Genomic DNA, 21,540 nt, shown 5'->3' with positions numbered 1-21,540 from the left:
CAGCAACAGCAATACACTCCTAACACCCCTGCTTATACAAACTTCTCTTTCTTAAAGGTTGAGTGGCTGATATTTACAGACATCTAGTGGTGAAGCTGTAGACTCCAACCAACTGAACAGATCCTCAACCTCATCTACGGTGGCTACAAATAAATAAATAAATAAATAAATAAATAAATAAATATTGAGTTTAGGGCTGTAAGAAAATATCGGTTCTGCAATATATCGCAATATTTCATTTCACAATACTGTATCGATATTAAAAAAGTACTGTATGGATATTTTTAGGTATTTATTCAAATGCAGATATTGTGGAGGTTCATTTTTAGGTTTTTTGTTTTTTGTTTATATTTTATTTATTAATATTTGTGTATAATTTCATTTCATTTGTTTTCATTTATCTTATTATTTATTTATTATTACTATTGTTATTTATTTATTTATTCATTTTTTTGTTGTTTGTTTGCTTATCGATCATTTATGTACCAGTACTTATATTTTATTGCTTGATTTTTGTTTTGATTTCACTGTCTACATGTTTGAAATAAAGATTTCATTCATTCATTCATTCATTCATTCACTCATTAACACTCTTTTATTCAATAAAGTTCATTCCTTTGTTGGGATTGAACTAAAATAATGTTCTGATGTTAGTTCTGAACTAATGGAATGTGAACATTTGAACAGGATCTGAAACTGTGATGTCTCTAAAACAGAATTTCAGTTTGAACACAGGAACATTTTGTGATATAACATTAGATCCTGTTGGGATCAAATAGAAATGTGTTTAGTATTTGTGCAGATTTCTGGTGTAATTCAATTCTTTCAAGAAATAATCATAAAAAAAAATTTAAAAAAAAAAAGCCTTTTTAACAGTATCATGCTATATCGTGATATATCGTGATCCTAGTATTGTGATTTGTATCGTATCATCAGATTCTCGCTGATACACACCCCTAGTTGAGTTATTAATTGTTGAATACACTCAAATATAGAGAATGTGGCTGTAAAGCACCTTAATGCCACTGGCAGAAGACTATGTGCACTTCGTTCTAAAATAATGAAAAATTCTTCGCACTTCATGGTCTGTCAGATATGTAGCCTTAATTTCTAATTTTTACAGATTTGCTACTATATTTTGTTATCAGGAACCATGTCTCGGTTCTCAGGCCTACATCCATCTCACATCTCTGTATTAATCTAATCAGACCCCCCCGTGTCTCAGATCTCAAACAAACAGTCCAACTGAGCATCTGATAAACCTGCTGTCAATCCCAGCAGACTGCCGCTTTGACAGTTTCTGAGGCTGAATCTGTGTGAATGTAGGACCAGAGGGCTAGATCTCCCACCATCTGGCCTCGTCTGGCCGTCCACCATCACATCCCTGAGCGGCTGTATTAGATTTATTGAGGCAATGAGCCCCCTGCCTCAGGCATGGGATTTGATAAATGTGACTCAACTCCCGTCCAAGATTATAATGGGGATAATGCAAAAGAGCACCTTCTGGCTCAGAAATACCTTGTGAACAGACAGAAAAGATACCAGCATTAGTTCACACTTGTCATGGAGATACAGGAATTCTAAATTTACTCTTGGAGAATTGGAAGCAGCACTGTTCATGTTCATTAAATACTAAATGAAGAGGCCATGCCATGGATGAGCAGTCAGAACATGCTCACAGTCTAAACAAGCAAAAGGTCAGAGAGAAATGGATTTAGGTTAGAAGTTCTCAAATCTAAATAACACAATAACTCCTCTTACATTACCTTTAAAACCTAATACAACTTTGAAAACTACCTCTTATCAAAGGTGAGCACATACATGATTTAGGCATGGGTTAGGTTTGGTTGAATGAATGGGGTTGTATGAGGGACTTATACAATAGTAAGTCTATTAACCCTTTCATGCATTAATTATGAGAACCTTAGTCTAGATTTTTTTGTCTTGGGTGTTTTTATTCCTCCTTAGGCATGAAAAAAATAATGTGATCCAAGTTTTTTTTTTTTTTTTTCATGGAGTTATAGAAATGTCCATGCATTTAATTTTTGAAGTATAGAAATGTGTTTAAAATCCAATATCAGAAAGTGATATGAAAACAATGACAGAAAAACATTTTTAATGTTGCTAATCTGATGTTTTCTCACATTTTAACATATTCTTATGCTAGTTATTACTCACTTCATTGAAATAATATGCAAAAAAAACCCTCTTTTTGTCTTTCAAATAACAATTGATTTACACTAAAACATGTCACTGCTGATCAGGTTTATCAAGAACAGCAAAGTTACAGTAATGGTATGAATGTCAGTGTATGAGATGACGCATAAGTGTCCACTGTATTGGCTGACATGGAACTAAAACAACAAAACCCATGAATATACAAGGAAACGGCTTTGAATAACTGTCCACTGTAGTGACCAATATGCATGAAAGGGTTAAAAAGGACCATCTGAAAAAATAAGAGTCAGTGTAAGTGCACACAGTAGTAGGAGTACAGCTGGAATTTTTAAAATATTTTTATATGTCGTTTTGTTTTGTTTTTTTAAAATATATTTTATGTTCTCCTTATTTTTCTATTGCATTTGATGTTTATTGTCTTGTGCTGCTGTTATGGGTGCAACGGTACAGGTAGCCCATGGTTCGGTCTGTACCTTGGTTTCGGTTCGGTTGTGGTACGTATTTTGTGCGTAAAGTTGCGTGCTCACATGCATGTCGAGCGATAAAAAGAGAGAGAGAGAGAGAGAGAGAGAGAGAGAGAGAGAGAGAGAAATCAATTGAACTGAAATCCTGTAGTTCATAAGGGCAGACTGTCCAGTGCAGGGCAGACCAAATGTAACATGGTTTTCCTGTGAACTGTTGCATCCTTGCATCCCTAGCTGCTGAATATCTGAATTTCTCCCTTTGGGGATCAATAAAGTATATCTTATCTTACCTTATCTTATCTTATTTTACATTTTCTTATCTTATCTTATCTTATCTTATCTTATCTTATCTTATCTTATCTTATCTTATCTTATCTTATCTTATCTTATCTTATCTTATCTTATCTTATCTTATCTTACCTTACCTTTTCTTATCTTATCTTATCTTACCTTTTCTTATCTTATCTTATCTTACCTTACTTTTCTATCTTATTACCTCCGCCAAGGAGGTTATGTTTTTGCCAGGGTTTGTTTGTTTGTCTGTCCGTTAGTGTGCAACATAACTCAAAAAGTTATGGACAGATTTGGATGAAATTTTCAGGGTTTGTTGGAAATGGGATAAGGAAGAAATGATTAAATTTTGGTGGTGATCGGGGGTGGGGGGGCCCATGGGGGGCGCCACTGATCAGCCTTGGTGGAGGTCTGCGCTCTCCGAGTGCTTCTAGTCTTACCTTACCTTTTCTTATCTTTTCTTTTCTTTTCTTTTCTTTTCTTTTCTTATCTTAATACAGCTGTGGTACTTTGGGTATTAATTCTTGTTTTGCTTCATTCTTTTGCTGGTTTGGACTCATTACTTATTACTTCTTATGTCTTCATTACTTCTAAAGTAACTATAAAATAAAGCAGTGCTGGGAATTTCCCTCCTCTAGTCATACACTAGGTCTAAATCCATACAGAAGCTCTAGCACCACTTTACTGTGGTATCAGTCAACTAAACAACTGAACCTCGTATCGAAGGTCGCCTGACTCCTTTGACATATTCATTTTAAACTCACAGTCTATGGCTGCCTAAATAATGAGTTTGTTTCTGTTACGGTCTTATTGACCATAGTGTTATGCACAAGTGTCAAACATGCGGCCTGGGGGCCAAATCTGGCCCGCTAAAGGTTCCATTCAGTCCCGCAGGATGAAAGTGCTAAAATTTACCTGAACAGTCAAGGTTGTCCAAATCATTTTGGTTCAGGTTCCACATACAGACCAATGTGATCTCCAGTAAAAATAACAACACAATAACCCATAAATAATGACAATTATGTGGAAAAAATTTAAGTGAAAAAAATAACATTACACTGTGAAAATATTTACATTTACAAAACTATTCTTTCACAATAAAACACAAATAAATATATAAATAAAAGCAAAGATGAACAACCCAAAATGTGCAGTTTTAACAATATTCTGCCTGTTACTAAATGTTTTGTGCATTTATGGATCCACTGTGATCTGTAGTTGTGTTAATAATAAGAGATGTAATATTGTAGAAATTGTTCAAATTTTAGTTCCAAACTCCAAAATTTTAACAATATTCTGCCTGCTACCAAATGTTTATGGAACACTGTGTGTGATGTACATGTATAAATAATAAGTCGAGGCATACTATTGTTCAAATTGCACTAATTTTTCAAATGAAATTTCTCTTTTTTTCAGGTTATTTACATCTTTTTTGTAAAATGTAAATATTTTCATAATTTAATCAGGGTTTTTTGCACTAAAACAAAAGCAAAACTTGTCATTATTTATAGGTTAAGTCATTATTTTACTGGTCTGGCCCACTTGAGATCAAATTGGGCTAAATATGGCCCCTGAACCAAAATGAATTTGACACCCCTGGTGTTATGAATCCAAACTAACATGTGAACCAACTGACTGAACCAGCTAGACCAAAACCTCTTGTGTTCTGTGAGGTAAAATTATTGTTTTTGTCTCTGGAGTCTGGTAGTTTTGAAAGAGCCTTCACTTCCCCATTAGAAAGGGCTGAAGTAAAAAGCTAAAAATAATGTAACTACACCATGACCTTGAGCTCATATTGTTTGTTTTAGGTGGGCCTTTTTTTGTAGCAGCAATAGTTCTTTTCTTCTCTTTGCTGCTTTGAACTAAACCAGGGATATGACAGCCACTATTTGTTGGAAGTACTCTGACTTTGGACAAGTACCTCAAAGAATCCCATTTTAATTTTCAATAAATTTGAACTAACTCCTTAAAGTTGAAAAAAAAAAAAAAGATTAAAAGAAGTCAAGAAATGAAAAGTAACTGTTCCCTCTATCACATCCACGTTCTGTCACTTTGACTGAACTAATTCAAAGTCTGAACGGTTTTACCTCTTATTCATAGTCTGCCTTTGACACATGCAGACTTCTGTTCAGCTGAATAGATTCCACTACTCAGTGGAGGTGTCTCTCTGTTGAATTTTAAAATGCGTCTCACAAAAATAAATGACAATCTAAGAAAGACTACAGTGACGCAAATCGCACCTGTTAACAAATTACAGTAATCATAATACAAAACAACATGTGTTTGTGGAATGACTTGCAGTAATGGAAGTCCATTATGAGTGTTTTACAGTAATAAGATATGACAACAAGGGTTAGGACACGTTCTTCATGATGTACAAAGCAGAAACACACACACGAAAAAAGAAATCAGTGAAAAAAGGAGCACATGCTGCTGCTACAGGCCAATAATAGAAAGACAGCAATAGTGTCTGATTTTTCAACAGGATTAAAATGACCAGTTTTTGGCAGCTGTGTCAACCTTTCACCAGCGTATGAATAAATGCATAGAAATTAAAGCGTAACTGTGTTGAGGTTAAAAAGGGATAGACCTTAGGAGGTAGCTGGAGATGGATATGATGGAATAACAAGCTCTTTCCCCTGAACATTCACAGAGGGGACCAATGATTAGGTCCACTTCCAAACCAAGGTAAAGGATATTTTCAGTGTTTTGTCATGTTTCGATGGTAGCCCTTAGCTTATTTTTTTCCTAACCTGAACAAGGTTTTTAGGCAGGTAAACTAAACCAAACTTTAGACATGGGACTGTTATAGCATAAATGCAACATGTAAGCCACAGTTACTTCTGCAGTACTGTGTTGTACTATCAGTAGTATTTGGAGTAGGTGTGATGTACCGCCAAAAGTACATCACTTCATTTCCTTTTGGCAGAGATTTTTCATAACGTCATGTCATAAGATAACTTTGGTTGTGATTTGGTGCTATATAAATAAAATTTGGTTGATTGACTGATTGATTGGGAATTGCCTCATTTACATCAGTAATTCTCAACTGATGGATCGTGACCTAACAGTGGGTCGCAAACCCATTTTCAGTGGGCCTTTGGGCAAAAAAAAATGTTGAAAACCCAATCCTGTGATTTATTTTTTTATGGAGCAGAATGTCTCACACTTCACTCCCCAACAGTAGGTGGCAGTAATACACTGTAATGCTAATTATTATTTCACAGCATAAAAGAAGACCCAAAAGTTTGTATTCATATCATGGAGAAACTCAGGTATGACAACAACTACATCAGATATGGTTTTACCTGCACAGCAAAAACTGGAGAGTTGAATCAACTCCCCCAGAGTTGATTTTAACTCTTTTTCAGAGTTGATATAGGTGTGATGTTCTGTTGTTGAAAGTAAGCAAAGGGGGCCCTCTGGTGGTCATAGTGAGTTGCATTTGCGTTTGTTTTGTACTTTCGGTGTTGCCGTAGCCATGAGAAGGAAACAGCAAACACGTTTTCTCATTCTGTTGTATGGCCAGAAAGAACGTTTGTCTGTGAGTATTTTATGTTCAGTTGTTATGATAACGAATTGTAGAACCTGTCTCTGATGTGAACTTTTGTTACTAGATTAAAAGACGTTATAAATCTTAAGTTGATCTGTAAATGCTAATCGTTAGCATGTCTATGGGCTTTCCCATTTGTGTTAGCATCGAGCTAGCGGTCTTTTCTTATTCATTTGGGTGTATAATCCTATGTTAATGTGCTGGAGAAATGAACGTAACTGAGACATGTTTTGTATGTATGTTACAGTTTTACAGTTAAAATCTCAAGTAAAAGCTTTGGAGAGTAGTTTCGGGGTCCGGCTTTTCTTGGGAGGCCTGTTGTCTATCTGCCATGCTGGTCGCTGTACACACAAGCAGGGGCAGAATAATAGGTCCACACTTTACAGAGTTAAATTAACATTTTCATTGGAGTTAATTACTTAACACTATGCCAGAGTTGCCTTTTTAACTCCTTTTAAAACCTGAGTTAACTTAACACTGACTGATTTAACTATTAACACTCACAAGAGTTCATAAATGGTAAATGGACTGAACTTATATTGTGCATTTTCTACACCTTCATGGTGCCCAAAGCGCTTTACAATTCCTCACATTCACCCATTCACATACACAGTCACACACCAGCAGGCGACTTTGACATGTGGACAGTCGGAGCCAGGATTCGAACCACTGATCCTTTGGTCATTGGACGACCTGCTCTACTAACTGAGCCACCCTTCATCATCTCACGGACCTGGGTTAAATTTACCCATATTGATTTATTATTTACACTGTCAGAGTTTCTCCTTTAACTCAAACAGAGTTAAATTAACACCATGAAAGTAACAAAAATAACACTCATTTTACTTAATTTTCACTCTGAAAGTAGTGTTAATTTTAATAATAAAAAAAGTGAATCCATTAAAAATGACTTAAAATTCAATGTGAACAGGATGATTCAAAGAAAGCTGATGCATTTTTTTTTTTTTTTTAATTTTTTTTAGAACATTTATTTTTCCTCTTTTTTCTCTCTGTCAGTGACAGTCTGATAGAAATTGCGCAGGTTCACCTGGTTTGAAATGCAGGGGCCAGGCAAATTAACACTGGAGAGACGCAAAACAACACTTCTCCTGAGTTAATTTCCACAGGCTTGACTAACTCTTCTCATTAACCCCAACTCTGAATGACATTTAACTCACAGTGAGTTAAAACTACACTTTGAGAGTGAAAATTGACTCTCAAGTGTTTAACCCTGAAATTTCAACTCTCCGATTTTTGCTGTGTACACTGAGGACAAAAACCTCAGTGTGTTTAATGCTTGATTAAGTGACTGAATGTACTTTTAATTTTTAACTGAGTGCACATTTTAGTTTTAAAATGTACCTAACTAAGTGTTAAAGGGAATATTTCCATATTTAGCATTGTCACCTGCTGGTCAGTTTGGTTCATTAGTAAACTTGTCTTCTGTGTTTTCATACTGTTATATTCCATATAATCTCAGGTTTAATACATTTAACAAGTTTAATCCATAAAGACCCAGTGCCATTTTATGTGGCAGTTCACAAATGAATTTTTCTCTATATTTACCCTTTCTTACAGTTTATTGTTATATTATCCCGTTTATTTTGCATTTCTTAAGTAAAAATCTGATATTTTTTTTGTATTTAATTTACTGATCATGGAGATGTTCATAAAAATTCAAAGGTTATTATATCAGAAACAGAGAAAACTGAAGATAAAGTGACTTTTTCAGCAAAATATATTAACTGAACATAAACCAAGCATCTCCATTCACTGTCATTGATCCAACTCCATGGGTTTTACTGGGGAATCAATGTTGTAGATGGTGATGGTGTTTCCATGGTAACTACAGAGCCTCTGAACGTCCAAATAGGTCATATCCGATGACCATGAAACAATGACGAACTGCATTTTAAACCAATTATTTACATCTATTGATAGGATTAATGGATCAACAGGTATTAAACAGTGTAGATCAGTAGATGGTTTTGGATGACGGTGGATGTTTGGGTCTTTATGGGTTTAATGTTTATCAGTTTGGGTCTTGTCTTGTCATTGAGGGGTGATAGCGGGACCTGAAGCCAGACCAGTTGAGAACCACGATTTAGAGTATCTGGTGGCTACTGAGGTACATATTCACCATCAAATATCTGTTATCTGTGGTTATGACCGGTAAGATCATTTTTTAATTGTAATTCACAGGTTAAAATCCTACTTTCACATCAACATATACACTGTAAGCCCGGATAAGTAGAGTTTACTCAAAAAATTTGAGGCAAGTGATTGCACTTAAATGATTTGAGTAATGATCGACTAATCAGTTGGTTTAAGTAGGTTCAACTTTAATGCTAAAAGTATTGAACTTAAACTATTAAGTAGAAATCACTAAAAGACAAGTTATTTGTACTTTAAATCTGTTGTAAAATCAACCCCACTATCCAATCATACAACTCAGCATTTTAGGTTACACTGACTAATTTTCTCAATTGCAGCCAGAGTAATTCATCATTGATTAAACAACTTTTTTTAAGTTAATCAAACTCAAAATCCTATTCCTGACCAAAATAGTTATGTAATTATTCAACTTAATATATTATAGCATGAATGGAAGTTAGCTCAATGTCATCTGCCAGTACAAGAAGTGCTTTTAATTAGGGATGTCCGATATTGGCTTTTTTGCCAAAAACCGATATGCCGATATTGTCCAACGCTTAATTTCCGATTCTGATATCTACCGATACCGCTGCCGATATATGTGGGATATTAAACTAATTTTAGGTAACATTACATATCTCCTGTCATGGAATTAACACATCATGCCTAATTTTATTGTGATGCCCCATTGGATGCATTCTCAAATGCAACAAGGCTTTCAAAATGTAAACACTGTCCGTGCAAAGAATACATACTTCAACTTAAGTTGTGGAAAAAATGCCATATTTGTTTATTTTCTTTCCCTCCCTCCATGAGTCTATTACAGTGTGGCAACTCTACTGTACAGTTTTGAAAACTGCACATTTCTTTCAGCTACAAACACTGCTTCATTTACGCGTCGGTAAATGCCGGCGAAATCAAGGCATTATTTTATCGGTCTTAATGATAGGCAAAAAAGCTGATAACGATATTTACCGATATTACATTTTTATGCAAATATTGGGCTGATAATATTGGTGGGCTGATATTGTTGGACATCTCTACTTTTATTTTTAGAAGACATTAAGATTTCCATCATACAATAATAGTCTTAGATGAACAGTAAATCCATTGTCCTTCCTCTGGCTCTGACTCATGGTGCAGCTCTACAAAAATACAAAAACAAACACAAAAAGGCCAATAAACACTGCCATACACACATTAAATCCAAATTAACACTAACACCACAACCCTGCTGAACTCCTGCACATAAAAATAACACATTTTCAACAACATGCCTAATACCCACAATGCAATGCGAAGATAAAAAGGTGTGGTCATGACTAAAACTTAGTGATTTAATTCCATTCAACTTAAACTTTTTCGTACTTTCAACTATGTCTATAAATTAATAGAATATACTTAACATTTTATAGTAACGTCATAAAACTTAAATCATTTAAGTGCATTGTAATTAAAGCATTTTAGTAAATACAAATTCCGGGCTTACAGTGTAGATGATAGGTAACATGTTTTTCGTGCTGGGGAAGAGCAGACGTTGCGGCAGACGGTGCCGATAACCTGCCTGGCAGTCTCAATCATAAATAAGATCCATCTGTGTTTCTACTTACATATATTTGCCGTTCCTTTGGGTATTGGGAGGTAGGAGCCCACACTCCAGGCTCTTCCGTGGTAGTGCCTCTTACAGCGGCTGCAGTCTGGCCCTGTGGTGTTGTGCTCACACTCACAGCCCAGCTTCCCCTTGTCAAACACACAGCTGTTGGCATGCAGGTTGCACTTGCACCTGAGACAGAAAGATAACAACAAAAGACAGGGACATGAATGGGTATCATTCTGAACCCCTTTGAATCAATACCTTCTGGAGGGAATACACTAAGTCTGCCCTTGCTTACATGTTTATTTGTGCTTTTCAAAATTCTGACAGGGGTAAATTGAAATCCCGGTGGGTTATCTGACTTGAATCGCACCTCTACAAAGCGTCATTATGCTATCCTTTAAAAAAAAAAAACAAGGCCTCATTTGTCGCTGCCTCCAAGGAGATGTGAAAAAGGTCAGTTTTGCCACTCAAAGAGCTAAATGGAAGGCAGTCTGTGTGACTCGCTAATTGAGCACAAAACAGAGATCCAATAGAGAGAAGATAGTATGAAGAAAAGCTGAAAAAGATTGAGTTTTCTTTGCTTTTTTTCTTTCTTTTCAAAGTTGCTGTGTTTCTTGTTTGGCGAGGGAGCCTTCAGGCAGGAAACCCTACCGGTCGGTGGAGTTGGTTTATTAGACAGAACAGAAGCAGACCTGACAGATCCTCCTGACAAGACAGAAGAAAAGGCCTGACGTCTTTCAACAATCAACCAAACTGACCCTGCTTTTGACCATATATATAAAGAGCATACTTCTCCTTCCAATCTTGTATAGAAAGAACAAACTGTCTACAGATCGTGTGAGTCTAAGACAATCAGAAGTCGTGACTGAAAGCAGAGTCAAAGTGTACATTCTCAGTGTATAAGCCTTTTCATTTCTCTGATGATCATGTTTACTCCCAGTGAGTCGCTCTATCAGAGGCTGAACAGGCTGTGTTTGTTGTCATTGTAATAAAATCTTACAGTTTCATATTCCATGTGTATTCCAAATATAATTCCCCGTATTTGATTTTACTCCTAAGAGGGTAAAAGGTTACAAGTGGTGACCTCAGGTTCTTAGGAGCTGACGGGTTTGGTTCAGAAACGCTTGGGGGTGGGGAGCCATCGAGTGGATCTGACACACTACCCGTCCCCGGGGCTTTGGACGGCTCATGGTTTCACATCATGCCTATGTTTGTTTTTACAAAGTGCTTCCGAGAGAAGTATTCTCCCATTTGAGACCGAGAAGCCGGGGACGGCCAACAATTACCAGTGAACATGAGCCAGAGAAATGACAGCACCAGTCAAAAATACATCCATTCTAATTGACTTCCTGGCCTCGCGGTGACATCTCACATTAATGATAGATAACTGCGGGAAACAAGGAGAATTATAGCCTGTTCCCTGTTGTTAAAGAAAAATTACATGACTGAAGACAAACTAAAAAAAAAAAAAAAAAAAAAAAAAAACTTAACCCATAAAGACCAAGTGCTACTTCTGTGGCAGCTCCTGAATGATTGTCTCTATATTTAACCTTTTTTAAGTGATTTAAGACCATTTATTGTAATTTATTGTCAGCGAAAATGAGGTATTTTCATATATTTAATTCACTAATCATGCAGATTTTCATAAACGCTCAGATTAAAGTTGCAGGTTATTATATCAAAAACAGAGAAAACTGAAGAAAAATAGACTTTTTTAGTAAAAAATATAAATAACTGAACGTCTCCACTATCTATGTCCACGATAAATAGCCAATAAACTGGTTGATGATTAATGTGGAGTTATCTAATGTCATCAAATGAGCAGCTCCAAGAACAAATTTCACAAAAACTTACACACTGAAGCTTTAACGGCTCATAAAATACATTGATTGTGACATGAGACAAGTATAAGTTTGGAGCAGTCACAGGATCTAAAAGCAGATATTTTATTGACTTTAATACATTAAATTTGTTAAATTGTCAGAGATACCTGTATTTAATGCAGTGTAATTCTCATCTGTCAAAAATATCCCTGTTATTAACCTTAAAGGGTACCTGTAGTGAATTTTGATTTCTTGCAGTTTCAAAAGATCACATATAATACTAGTGGTTCTGTCCGGTAACTGTTTTTATAGCCTGTTATCATGCATGTGGGAGTACTAGATCACTGCTCCGTCAGTCAGATATGGTCTGTGACATGTTTCCTACTTCACAGGCTGTTCCAGCACCGGTAGTGATTCATTGTATTTTCTGATTACCTGAGCTGTGATGGACTGGTCACTGACCCCATGCACAGACACCAGTCTAAGATGACACATACTGGCCAGTGCTGGGCCACGTCTCTAGGACAATGGTGGAGTGTAAAGCTTACACCTGCACAAACAACAAGCACGAACATGCCCTTTCCACTCAGTCTGGCTCACTGACTGCTGCTTGTTTAAGAAAAGAAAAGACAAGATAAGATAAGATAAGATAAGATAAGACTTTATTCATCCCACCATGGGGACATTTTACTGATCACCTGAAATCAACGATGGTACATCACTTCTGGCCAAAATGGCTGCTTCCCTATAGGTTCTGCCCCCACCCGTACTCCATGTAATAAAACAATCCAGTATAGTGAATTTATGGTGATTTTTTTTACTGAATTTGTGCCTCTCTTGATTATAAGTCATACACAAAGCACAATTAATGTCATAAACATGACCAGTACTGGTTCACTTTATATTACTTATATAACATGAATATAAGCAGTGACCATGGTGTGAATGAAGGTGACAGTGTATATGTTAGGGGCTTTTATTGTAAAATGGAATGATAGAAGTGTTGCATCTCTTTTTTTTCTTTTTTTTCTTTGTTGTTTTGACTGGGAGACAACTAGTGGAAATAAACACCTTTTTGTGATTTTTCCAAATCAAATTTTTACCCACCTTCTGGCATTCCAACCACTTCCAGTGCAGGAATTGAAAATCCACACAAAAGCAGCTTGATGCACCTGATTCAAAACACCTCCAGTGATCATAATGATTTTCACTCATACCTTCAGCAATCTTATGAAACTCAACTTTTAAATCCTGTCATCATTCATCAATTTCATCATAATATTGGCAGCCTTAAGAGATGCGCCTTAATATCAGCTCAAATTCACAGCAAATAAACGCCAGGGCTTTTTACCATGCATTCCCCATTGTCCTTAACTTTTTAATCAATTAAAGCCCCTGCTCCATAAAATTAATGACTGGGTGTAGCTCTTCTGCCATGCAGACGGCAGCAGCTCCCTGAAGTCAAGAGCGATGAGATTTGACCTTCCACTTAATTAAAAACCAGCAAAATCTGGATCATCAGGCCCAACCAGTGTAGGTAGCACGCTGACAGAGTGGAGGGTATGGGCTCAGGGGGGCTCTGGGATGTGATGCTTTTGCCGCTGGCATTGTCATATTGAAATCAGAAAGTTTTTCAGTTCACCGTTTGGGTCACTAGAGGAAAGAGATCTCTTTCCCCAATGTCCAGCCTTTTGAACTGGCACCATTACAAAGGCACATTTCATAAAGTTTTAATGACCTTTTATCCTGTGTTCAGCCCAACAGCAATTGGTATTATCCATTACCCAAACAAGTGACCCTCCCTCAGGAGACACTGCAGATCATTTAGCTTCTATGTCCTCCCCATCAATTGTACTTTCTCAGGTGGGAATAAAATAAATGTTATTCTTTCAGAGAGGATGAAACGGATGTTTTTTTGGATTATATTTATGTGCAAGGGAGAGGAAAAAGAGAGGATAGAGTGAAAGGTACATCTGTGTGATGGAAGACGTCATGATGTGAAGGAAAAATGTAAATTCTAAGTGAACTTATACTAGACAGATGGTACTGATATGGGTCTGAAACTGTAGTGTACTGAAGGTGCATCATAGGCACATGGAAAGGCTGGAATAAATGTATTCCTGTTTATATATGTACATATACAGAATATATATATATATATATATATATATATATATATATATATATATATATATATATATATATATATATATATATATATATTTTTTTTTTTTTTTTTTTTTTTAAGATCTGTGATTGTACATTGTCATTTTATGCAACCTTAAATGTTTCGTTCTTTCTTTCTTTCTTTCTTTCTTTCTTTCTTTCTTTCTTTCTTTCCTGCTAAACGCCTGACAAGGGACTGGAGATGGAAACTAGCAATAGCTATAATCTCTTTATGTGAATCATCAGTTACTACAGCTTGTTTGTAACAGGTACAAGTTATACTATGTATATGTTTGCATTGTCCCTATCAAATAAACTTTAGAAAAAAAAAAAAAAAAAGAGAGAATACATGATACCAGTCAGTCACTCTCACATATTAATGCCCCACATTAATGAAATCTGTTTATTTAAAAAATGTTAATTTTTTTCATGCAAAATGTGCTTAACATTGAATCTACCAGTGAACTGCGACATACAAACCTATAATTTGACAGTTTAGGATCAATAAAGTCAAATCTCTCTCTCTTCTCTCTCTCCTCTCTCTCTCTCTATCCCTTCTTCTCTCTCCTCTCTCTCTCTCATCTCTCTCTCTCACTCTCTCTCTCTCTCTCCTCCTCTCTCTCTTCCTCTCTCTCTCTCATCTCCCTCATCTCTCATCATCCTCTCTCTCTCTCTCTCTCTCTCTCTCTCCTCCTCTCCTCTCTCTCTCTCCCTCCTCGCTCTCTCTCCTCTCTCTCCTCCTTCTCTCTCTCTCCTCTCTCCTCTCTCTCGTCTTCTCTTCATCTCCTCTCTCATCTTCTCTCCTCTCTCCTCTCGGTGGTTCTCTGCTGCCAGCTTGCCAGCAGGTCAAAAAACACTCATCCATTCCATGAAGCCTCCAACGTTTGCAGAGGTGGCCACGTCTCTTCCTCTCTCTCCTTCTCAGTCTCGTCTCTCTCTCTCCGCTCTCGCTCGTCTCCTCCTCTCCTCTCCTCTCTCCTCTCTGTCTGTCTGTCTGTCTGTCTGTATGAAAGTATAAATCCAGTCACCTGCAGCTCCATAAACTACAGATCTGAATCAAATGAATGAATGAACTGACTAGGACTGACTTTGTCTTGTCCTTTTCACTAATCACTCACTACGAGTCTTGTCTTACCCAGCTCTAAATGTAGTGTCATGAAATACACTTTTGTTATTATTTGGTGCTATATACATAAAACTTGACTGATTGATTGAATCTGATTCAACACAAAGAAAAGCTAATAATTAAAAAACTGTGTTCACTTGGCATTTATTTAGTTAAACCTATTAAGTTGTCTTTTTCAGTTGAACAGGCTAAGTTCTTTTCATCTTTTTTTCTATTCTTATATTTTTATCTTATCATTTTTCTTCTGTCTCTAAATGTCAGATCATTTGCCTCTCATTTTCTCTTTATTTGAGGAAAAAAAAAAATCCCCAAGTAGATTTTTAACATTTTATTTAACTCGCAAATATATTTACTTCCAGCTTGTTTTTGCTGCTTTTCACTTCTGAGAAAGAGAGAGATGATGCAGTTTAACTCTGGCTTTTATTAAAGCATCTGTGCCTGAAGTAACATAAATTAATGACATTCCTAAGGGCTGGAAATACAACAACACTCAGAATGAGGAAATAACTAATGCAAACTGAGCATAGTGCACTTTGGGACAAGAAAAGCACTTTATAAATATATTAAATTATTATAATCATACATTATGCTGCCACAATATCTTCACTTCACTGATCATTTTACAACAGGAGTATAAAGTTCATGGTCTATGGATGTAACATGTCTTTGACAGTTCAGAAGTAAACAGAGGCAGAGTGTGGCTTTGACTTACAGATGAAAATGTGCAGGTTGGTCATGTGTCATGTTGAGCATTTCTTGAGTTCTTGGGAGGTCACATGAAGGAATTATGGGACAGAATTCCTTTCTTTTGGTTCACGTCGGTATCCTATCCTTAATTAGATGTAAAACACTGCACTAAAATGTCTTTCTTTAGCATTTACACCCAGGATTCCTGACCCAAATGAGAAATTCAGTGCCTACCTGGAACACAAACATAAAAATATAACCACATTATTATAATTACAGACAATATTTTTGCAACTAACTATCAAATTGATAGTATATTGTCTAGTACAGGGGTTCCCAAATTTTTCCATGTGAAGGCCCCCCCAAAAAGCATTAGCTTCTGGCCGGGGCCCCCCTTTGCAAACCCACCGACAATACTCCAAAATATGTCAAGAAACATTGTCTTCTAGATTGTGTTTTCCTACTTTTATTCTCTATAAAATAATTATTGAATTTGTTTAGCATAAGAATATTATTAACTAACATGTTTCCACAGTGTGGGCCGGATCTACTAAAGGTTTGCGAATATTAAAATGTGTGCAAACTCATTGCACTCGCAAAAAAATGTACAAACTGATTTACTAACAGTGCACACTAAGGGTTCTGTCTTTCAAAGGTGCAAAATAGTGCATCTGCATCCACTTAGTATGTTTGAAACAATGAATATGCAAAATGGGGTGTTTACTCGCAATTGTGCGTGTGCTGGGAGGAGAAAATCTAAATATATTAATTTAACACATGCAAAGTGATTTATCAAACCCAAAAGCAATTTTGCTCATAGAAACTGCGTCTATATTTAACACGTGTCAAAAGGAGGTGCAAACGGTTTGGATGTGTAATTGCGCACACATGGAAGTGGTTAGGAGACACTGAAATGATGAAATGAGATGCATTTTTCACCCTCGTGTGAACATTTTTAGAGTGACGGAAGAGAAAAAACAACTGAGATGTATGCCCCCCCCCCCCCACACACACACACACACACACTCTTTTTCACTACTGATGATTGTGATTAAAAATACACACTGACATTAGGCTACAGTGTGACAAAGTTATGTGCACCTGACAGTCAATCCAACCCCCCCACACGTCCCGACCTTTAAAATTACAGATATGTGAATGAATGAGTCATACAATACCTTCTATGACAAAACTCCTCCAACGTTACATTTCTGTGCATCTGGATCATTCAGCACACTGTTCCCATTAGTGCTGGTGTATCCCACAGTAGTTTTTCCAGTGTATTGTCTCCAGTAGCGCACGTAAAACCCTCATTTAAATAAGGCGGTCTCCAAGACTTCGCACCTGTTGTAATTTGCACAAGCAATCTTAGTAAATCATCCGGAAACCGTGGTTAAGTCCCACACTCCAAATTCTAGATTGTGCACGCAAATTAGTACACGCAAAATGGGATCTTAGTAGATCCGACCCTGTATGTCTTGCTTTTGCCTTTGGCGTTTATTTTTATTTTTTTTAATGCCTTTGTAAAGGACTTTGAGTTTCCCTGTGCATGAACAGTGCTATACAAATAAATTTGTCTTGCCTGTATATTCATAATAATCCTTGATAATCAGCATCTATTTTTTTATGCTGTTTTCTTTTGCATTTTTTTCTTACCTTTCCTCCAATTTTCTGAGGTCCCCCTAGTGCCCCTTGGTGGGCCCCCAGAGGGCCGCAGCCCACACTTTGAAAACCACTAGTCTAATACATATTCTTTTTCTGTGTCTTACTAGAGTGTTTTAAATGTATATTTGTATGTGTGTGTGTGTGTGTGTGTGTGTGTGTGTGTGTATATATATATATATATATATATATATATATATATACAGGGTGGGGAAGCAAAATTTACAATATTTTGAGGCAGGGATTGAAAGACAGTGTATGACCAATTAGTTTATTGAAAGTCATGAGAATTTATTTGCCACAAGAAAATTTACATAATAGAATTTTTTTTTATTCTATGTGTCCTTCTTTCTCAATAACTGCCTTCACACGCTTCCTAAAACTTGCGCAAGTGTTCCTCAAATATTCGGGTGACAACTTCTCCCATTCTTCTTTAATAGTATCTTCCAGACTTTCTCGTAATAGTTTTGCTCATAGTCATTCTCTTCTTTCCATTATAAACAGTCTTTATGGACACTCCAACTATTTTTGAAATCTCCTTTGGTGTGACGAGTGCATTCAGCAAATCACACACTCTTTGACGTTTGCTTTCCTGATTACTCATATGGGCAAAAGTTTCTGAAAAGGTATGGATAATAGTGTTAGGTATGATTATGACATCAATATATGTTTGGTTTCAAAACAACTGACGTAGTGCCTGCTGAGAAAAAACAACTAAATGTTCATTGTAAATTTTGCTTCCCCACCCTGTATATATATATATACATATATATATATATATATATATATATATATATATATATATATATATATATATATATATATATATATATATATATATATATATATATATATATATATATATATATATATATATATATATATAAGAGCTGTATATATGTTTGTAGGAGTAAAGCTTTATATACTGTATGTATATATTTGTCTTTTTCAGTTGTATTGCTTATTTCTTTCCTGCTACTTCTTATTACACTTGAATGGTCTGATTGTAATCCAATAATTTCCTCCTGGGATTAATAAAGTATTCTGATTCTGATTCTAAAAATATCTTGAGAACTGCAATAACATAAACTTTTTCAACTGTCAAACCAATGTTAACTAAATGCAATTGTATAAATGCTTGTCACTAACTAACAAACCCACAAAAGAAGCAATTCAACCTCCAACATTCACAAACAGGACTAGCTGACTTGGACACTGCCAACAGTCATTTTTCCTCTATTTTAATTATGTAAATCAGTTCCTATATCATAGTACTGTTATGTAATTGACTTTTGCCAGTGGGCGCCCCATTTCAGAGACTGACCCTACGTTTTGTAAAGGACGGTTTACAGAAGTCCACCACCTCTTATCATGGCTGCTATGTAGATACTCCATTTAACTCTGTTGGTTAGCTTCATGAGTATGAAAGCTCATATGACCAGCACCTTTATTTCACTCCTTCTGGATATGTACATGACTAATACAAACAAATCTATGATGTGAACTAAACATAACTGTGGGGAATTCAAGTGTATTCAAATCTAATTTCACCTCACCTTATAACCTTTACTTAATAATAGAGGGTATCATAGAGGGCTGCTTTGTTACTTGGATATGGTCGTCCTTGGACACTCAAGAGGTTTGAATATGTGCTGATTATGAGAGTAATCATGGTCTATTTGGAAATAAACTGGTTTGACAATGAAAAAGCCCACGCTATTGTATTGAATCTAGGGTTATGGTGAAAAATATAGTTTCTAATTTTAATACAGCAGGATTATGTAGCTGTAAACAAAACTCCATTGTAGAGTGAAATAAGGTTAACTTGGGTTGATATTCCGGAGTCGACAGCAGCAGCAGTGCCCTGTGTCTTCTCCTCTGGCGGTTCCTAACCTTGGCTTCTCTTGGCTGCTTGGCACTGTGTTGACAGGCTCACTATGTCTAACACTGCTTTTCTTCTTCGTGACAGCACCTAGCATCTCTGACTCTAGACGAGAGAGGAGTGCCGAACTCATTAAATAACAACCTCAAAGTTAAAGAACCTGAAAAGAAAGTTTCTTTGAAACTCATGGCGATAGCGCACCAAGATGGAAAGATCTACGTGTGATCTTTCAGATACACTTTGAAAGAGGAAACGATTCACTGCAATTTGCAACTTCATTTAGTTTTAATACATGGATTTACTATTGAGTAGAACAGGTAGAATCACAGATGTCCTTTAGACTGAATCTATGTATGTATGTATGTATGTATGTATGTATGTATGTATGTATGCATCTATCTATCTATCTATCTATCTATCTATCTATCTATCTATCTATCTATCTATCTATCTATCTATCTATCTATCTATCTATCTATCTATCTATCTATCTATCTATCTATCTATCTATCTATCTATCTATTCAGGTCTCATTTATTGTGTCTTAGTATCCACCTTTAAAATGAACTACGCTACAGATAATAAAAAGCTTGAATGTATACTGTGCTAGAATTTGACAGTTGACCTTCCAGAGCTTTGGTTTACTGAATATATTTTTGGTCAACTGTGGTCAAGATTAATAACTAAGACCGCCTAAGCACAGCTCTTCCATTTATTTGAGCAAATGCACATGTTTACAGCCTGGTCTTGACTGATACGGTGACATCATCAATGGTGACACAAACTTATAGACTGTATATAAAGATGGACAGGGTGGTACCCCTCCTAAAGGGCTCCCCCTGGTGGTTGGCTGCAGTACAGGTCTTCAATCCCCTCCATATTATTCAGTGGAACATACATAAGCCAAACTACAGACTCAATGTACAATACATTTTCCCAAAGATAATTTTGATCTTGTTCAGTGGATTTGATGAGTCTTTTATGTGTTCAAATCGTTATGATTGTAATCAGTTGGCATTAGTGATATCATGTTACTATATTTGCCTCAATGTTTTTTTCTACCTTTTCCGTGTCCACCTAAAGAAGGTCCTTTTAGAATGAATGCATCAATGAAAAATTAACAGTTCATTTATAGCCCACCATGGCCTTATTGGCCTAAAGCTGTGCATACAGTGGGTCTCTGAGCTGAAGCCTTGATGAACTGTTCTATGCTGTTGTCATTGTAATGTCTTCATTGTCTGGTGTTTTGTTAGCTATAAATTATTGGATGTAATGAATAAGCAAATGCACTCCAGTGTTCCTCAGACACAAAGCTGGGTCTGATCAGATGACCAGCAGGGGGGGGTGCAGTGTCCCTGCAGTTCTACCGAGCAGGCACTTGGTCGAAATTGTGTCAAACAAGCAATATGGCAGCTTCAGATGAGAGTCATGGGTGTGAGAGTTTGGCTCCACTTTTACACAGCAGGAGGAAATGGCATTAAGGCATCCACATCTGTATAGTCCAGTGTTTTTCAACCCACGTGGGGTCACCTGGAATTCAAATGGGCTCACCTAAATTTTCTAGTAACTGATTTAAAAAAAAAAATTACTGATAAAAAATATTTTTTAATGATTCAATATATATTTCATTGTAATAAAAAACCAGACACTTTTCCTGGTAAAAATCAAGTTCAAATAAAATGCAGGATATACTAGAAGCACTCGGAGAGCGCAGACCTCTGCCAAGGCTGATCAGTGCCCCCCCCCCGTGGGCCTCCCCACGCCAAGGAGGTTATGTTTTTGCCAGGGTTTGTTTGTTTGTTTGTCTGTCTGTCTGTCTGTTTGTCTGTCCGTTAGTGTGCAACATAACTCAAAAAGTTATGGACAGATTTTGATGAAATTTTCAGGGTTTGTTGGAAATGAGCCCCCCCGTGGGCCCCCCCACCCCCAATCACCACCAAAATTTAATCATTTCTTC

At 36.4% G+C, this 21,540-nt stretch overlaps 1 protein-coding gene across 1 annotated transcript in view; it reads right to left on the bottom strand.

The window, feature by feature from the left end:
- LOC115436861 (netrin-G1-like) overlaps positions 1 to 21,540 on the bottom strand; it is a 213,176-nt gene that overhangs the window by 13,180 nt on the left and 178,456 nt on the right. Inside the window, exon 4 of the mRNA XM_030159828.1 lies at positions 10,251 to 10,423. Within this exon, the coding sequence (XP_030015688.1) occupies positions 10,251 to 10,423 (173 nt within the window). The remainder of the gene's footprint in view (positions 1 to 10,250; positions 10,424 to 21,540) is intronic.

This window comes from Sphaeramia orbicularis, chromosome 17 (assembly GCF_902148855.1).
Source record: "Sphaeramia orbicularis chromosome 17, fSphaOr1.1, whole genome shotgun sequence".
NCBI classification, from domain to species: domain Eukaryota; kingdom Metazoa; phylum Chordata; class Actinopteri; order Kurtiformes; family Apogonidae; genus Sphaeramia; species Sphaeramia orbicularis.
Note: the sequence above shows the minus strand (reverse complement) of the source record. Positions and strands in the feature narration are given on the sequence as shown.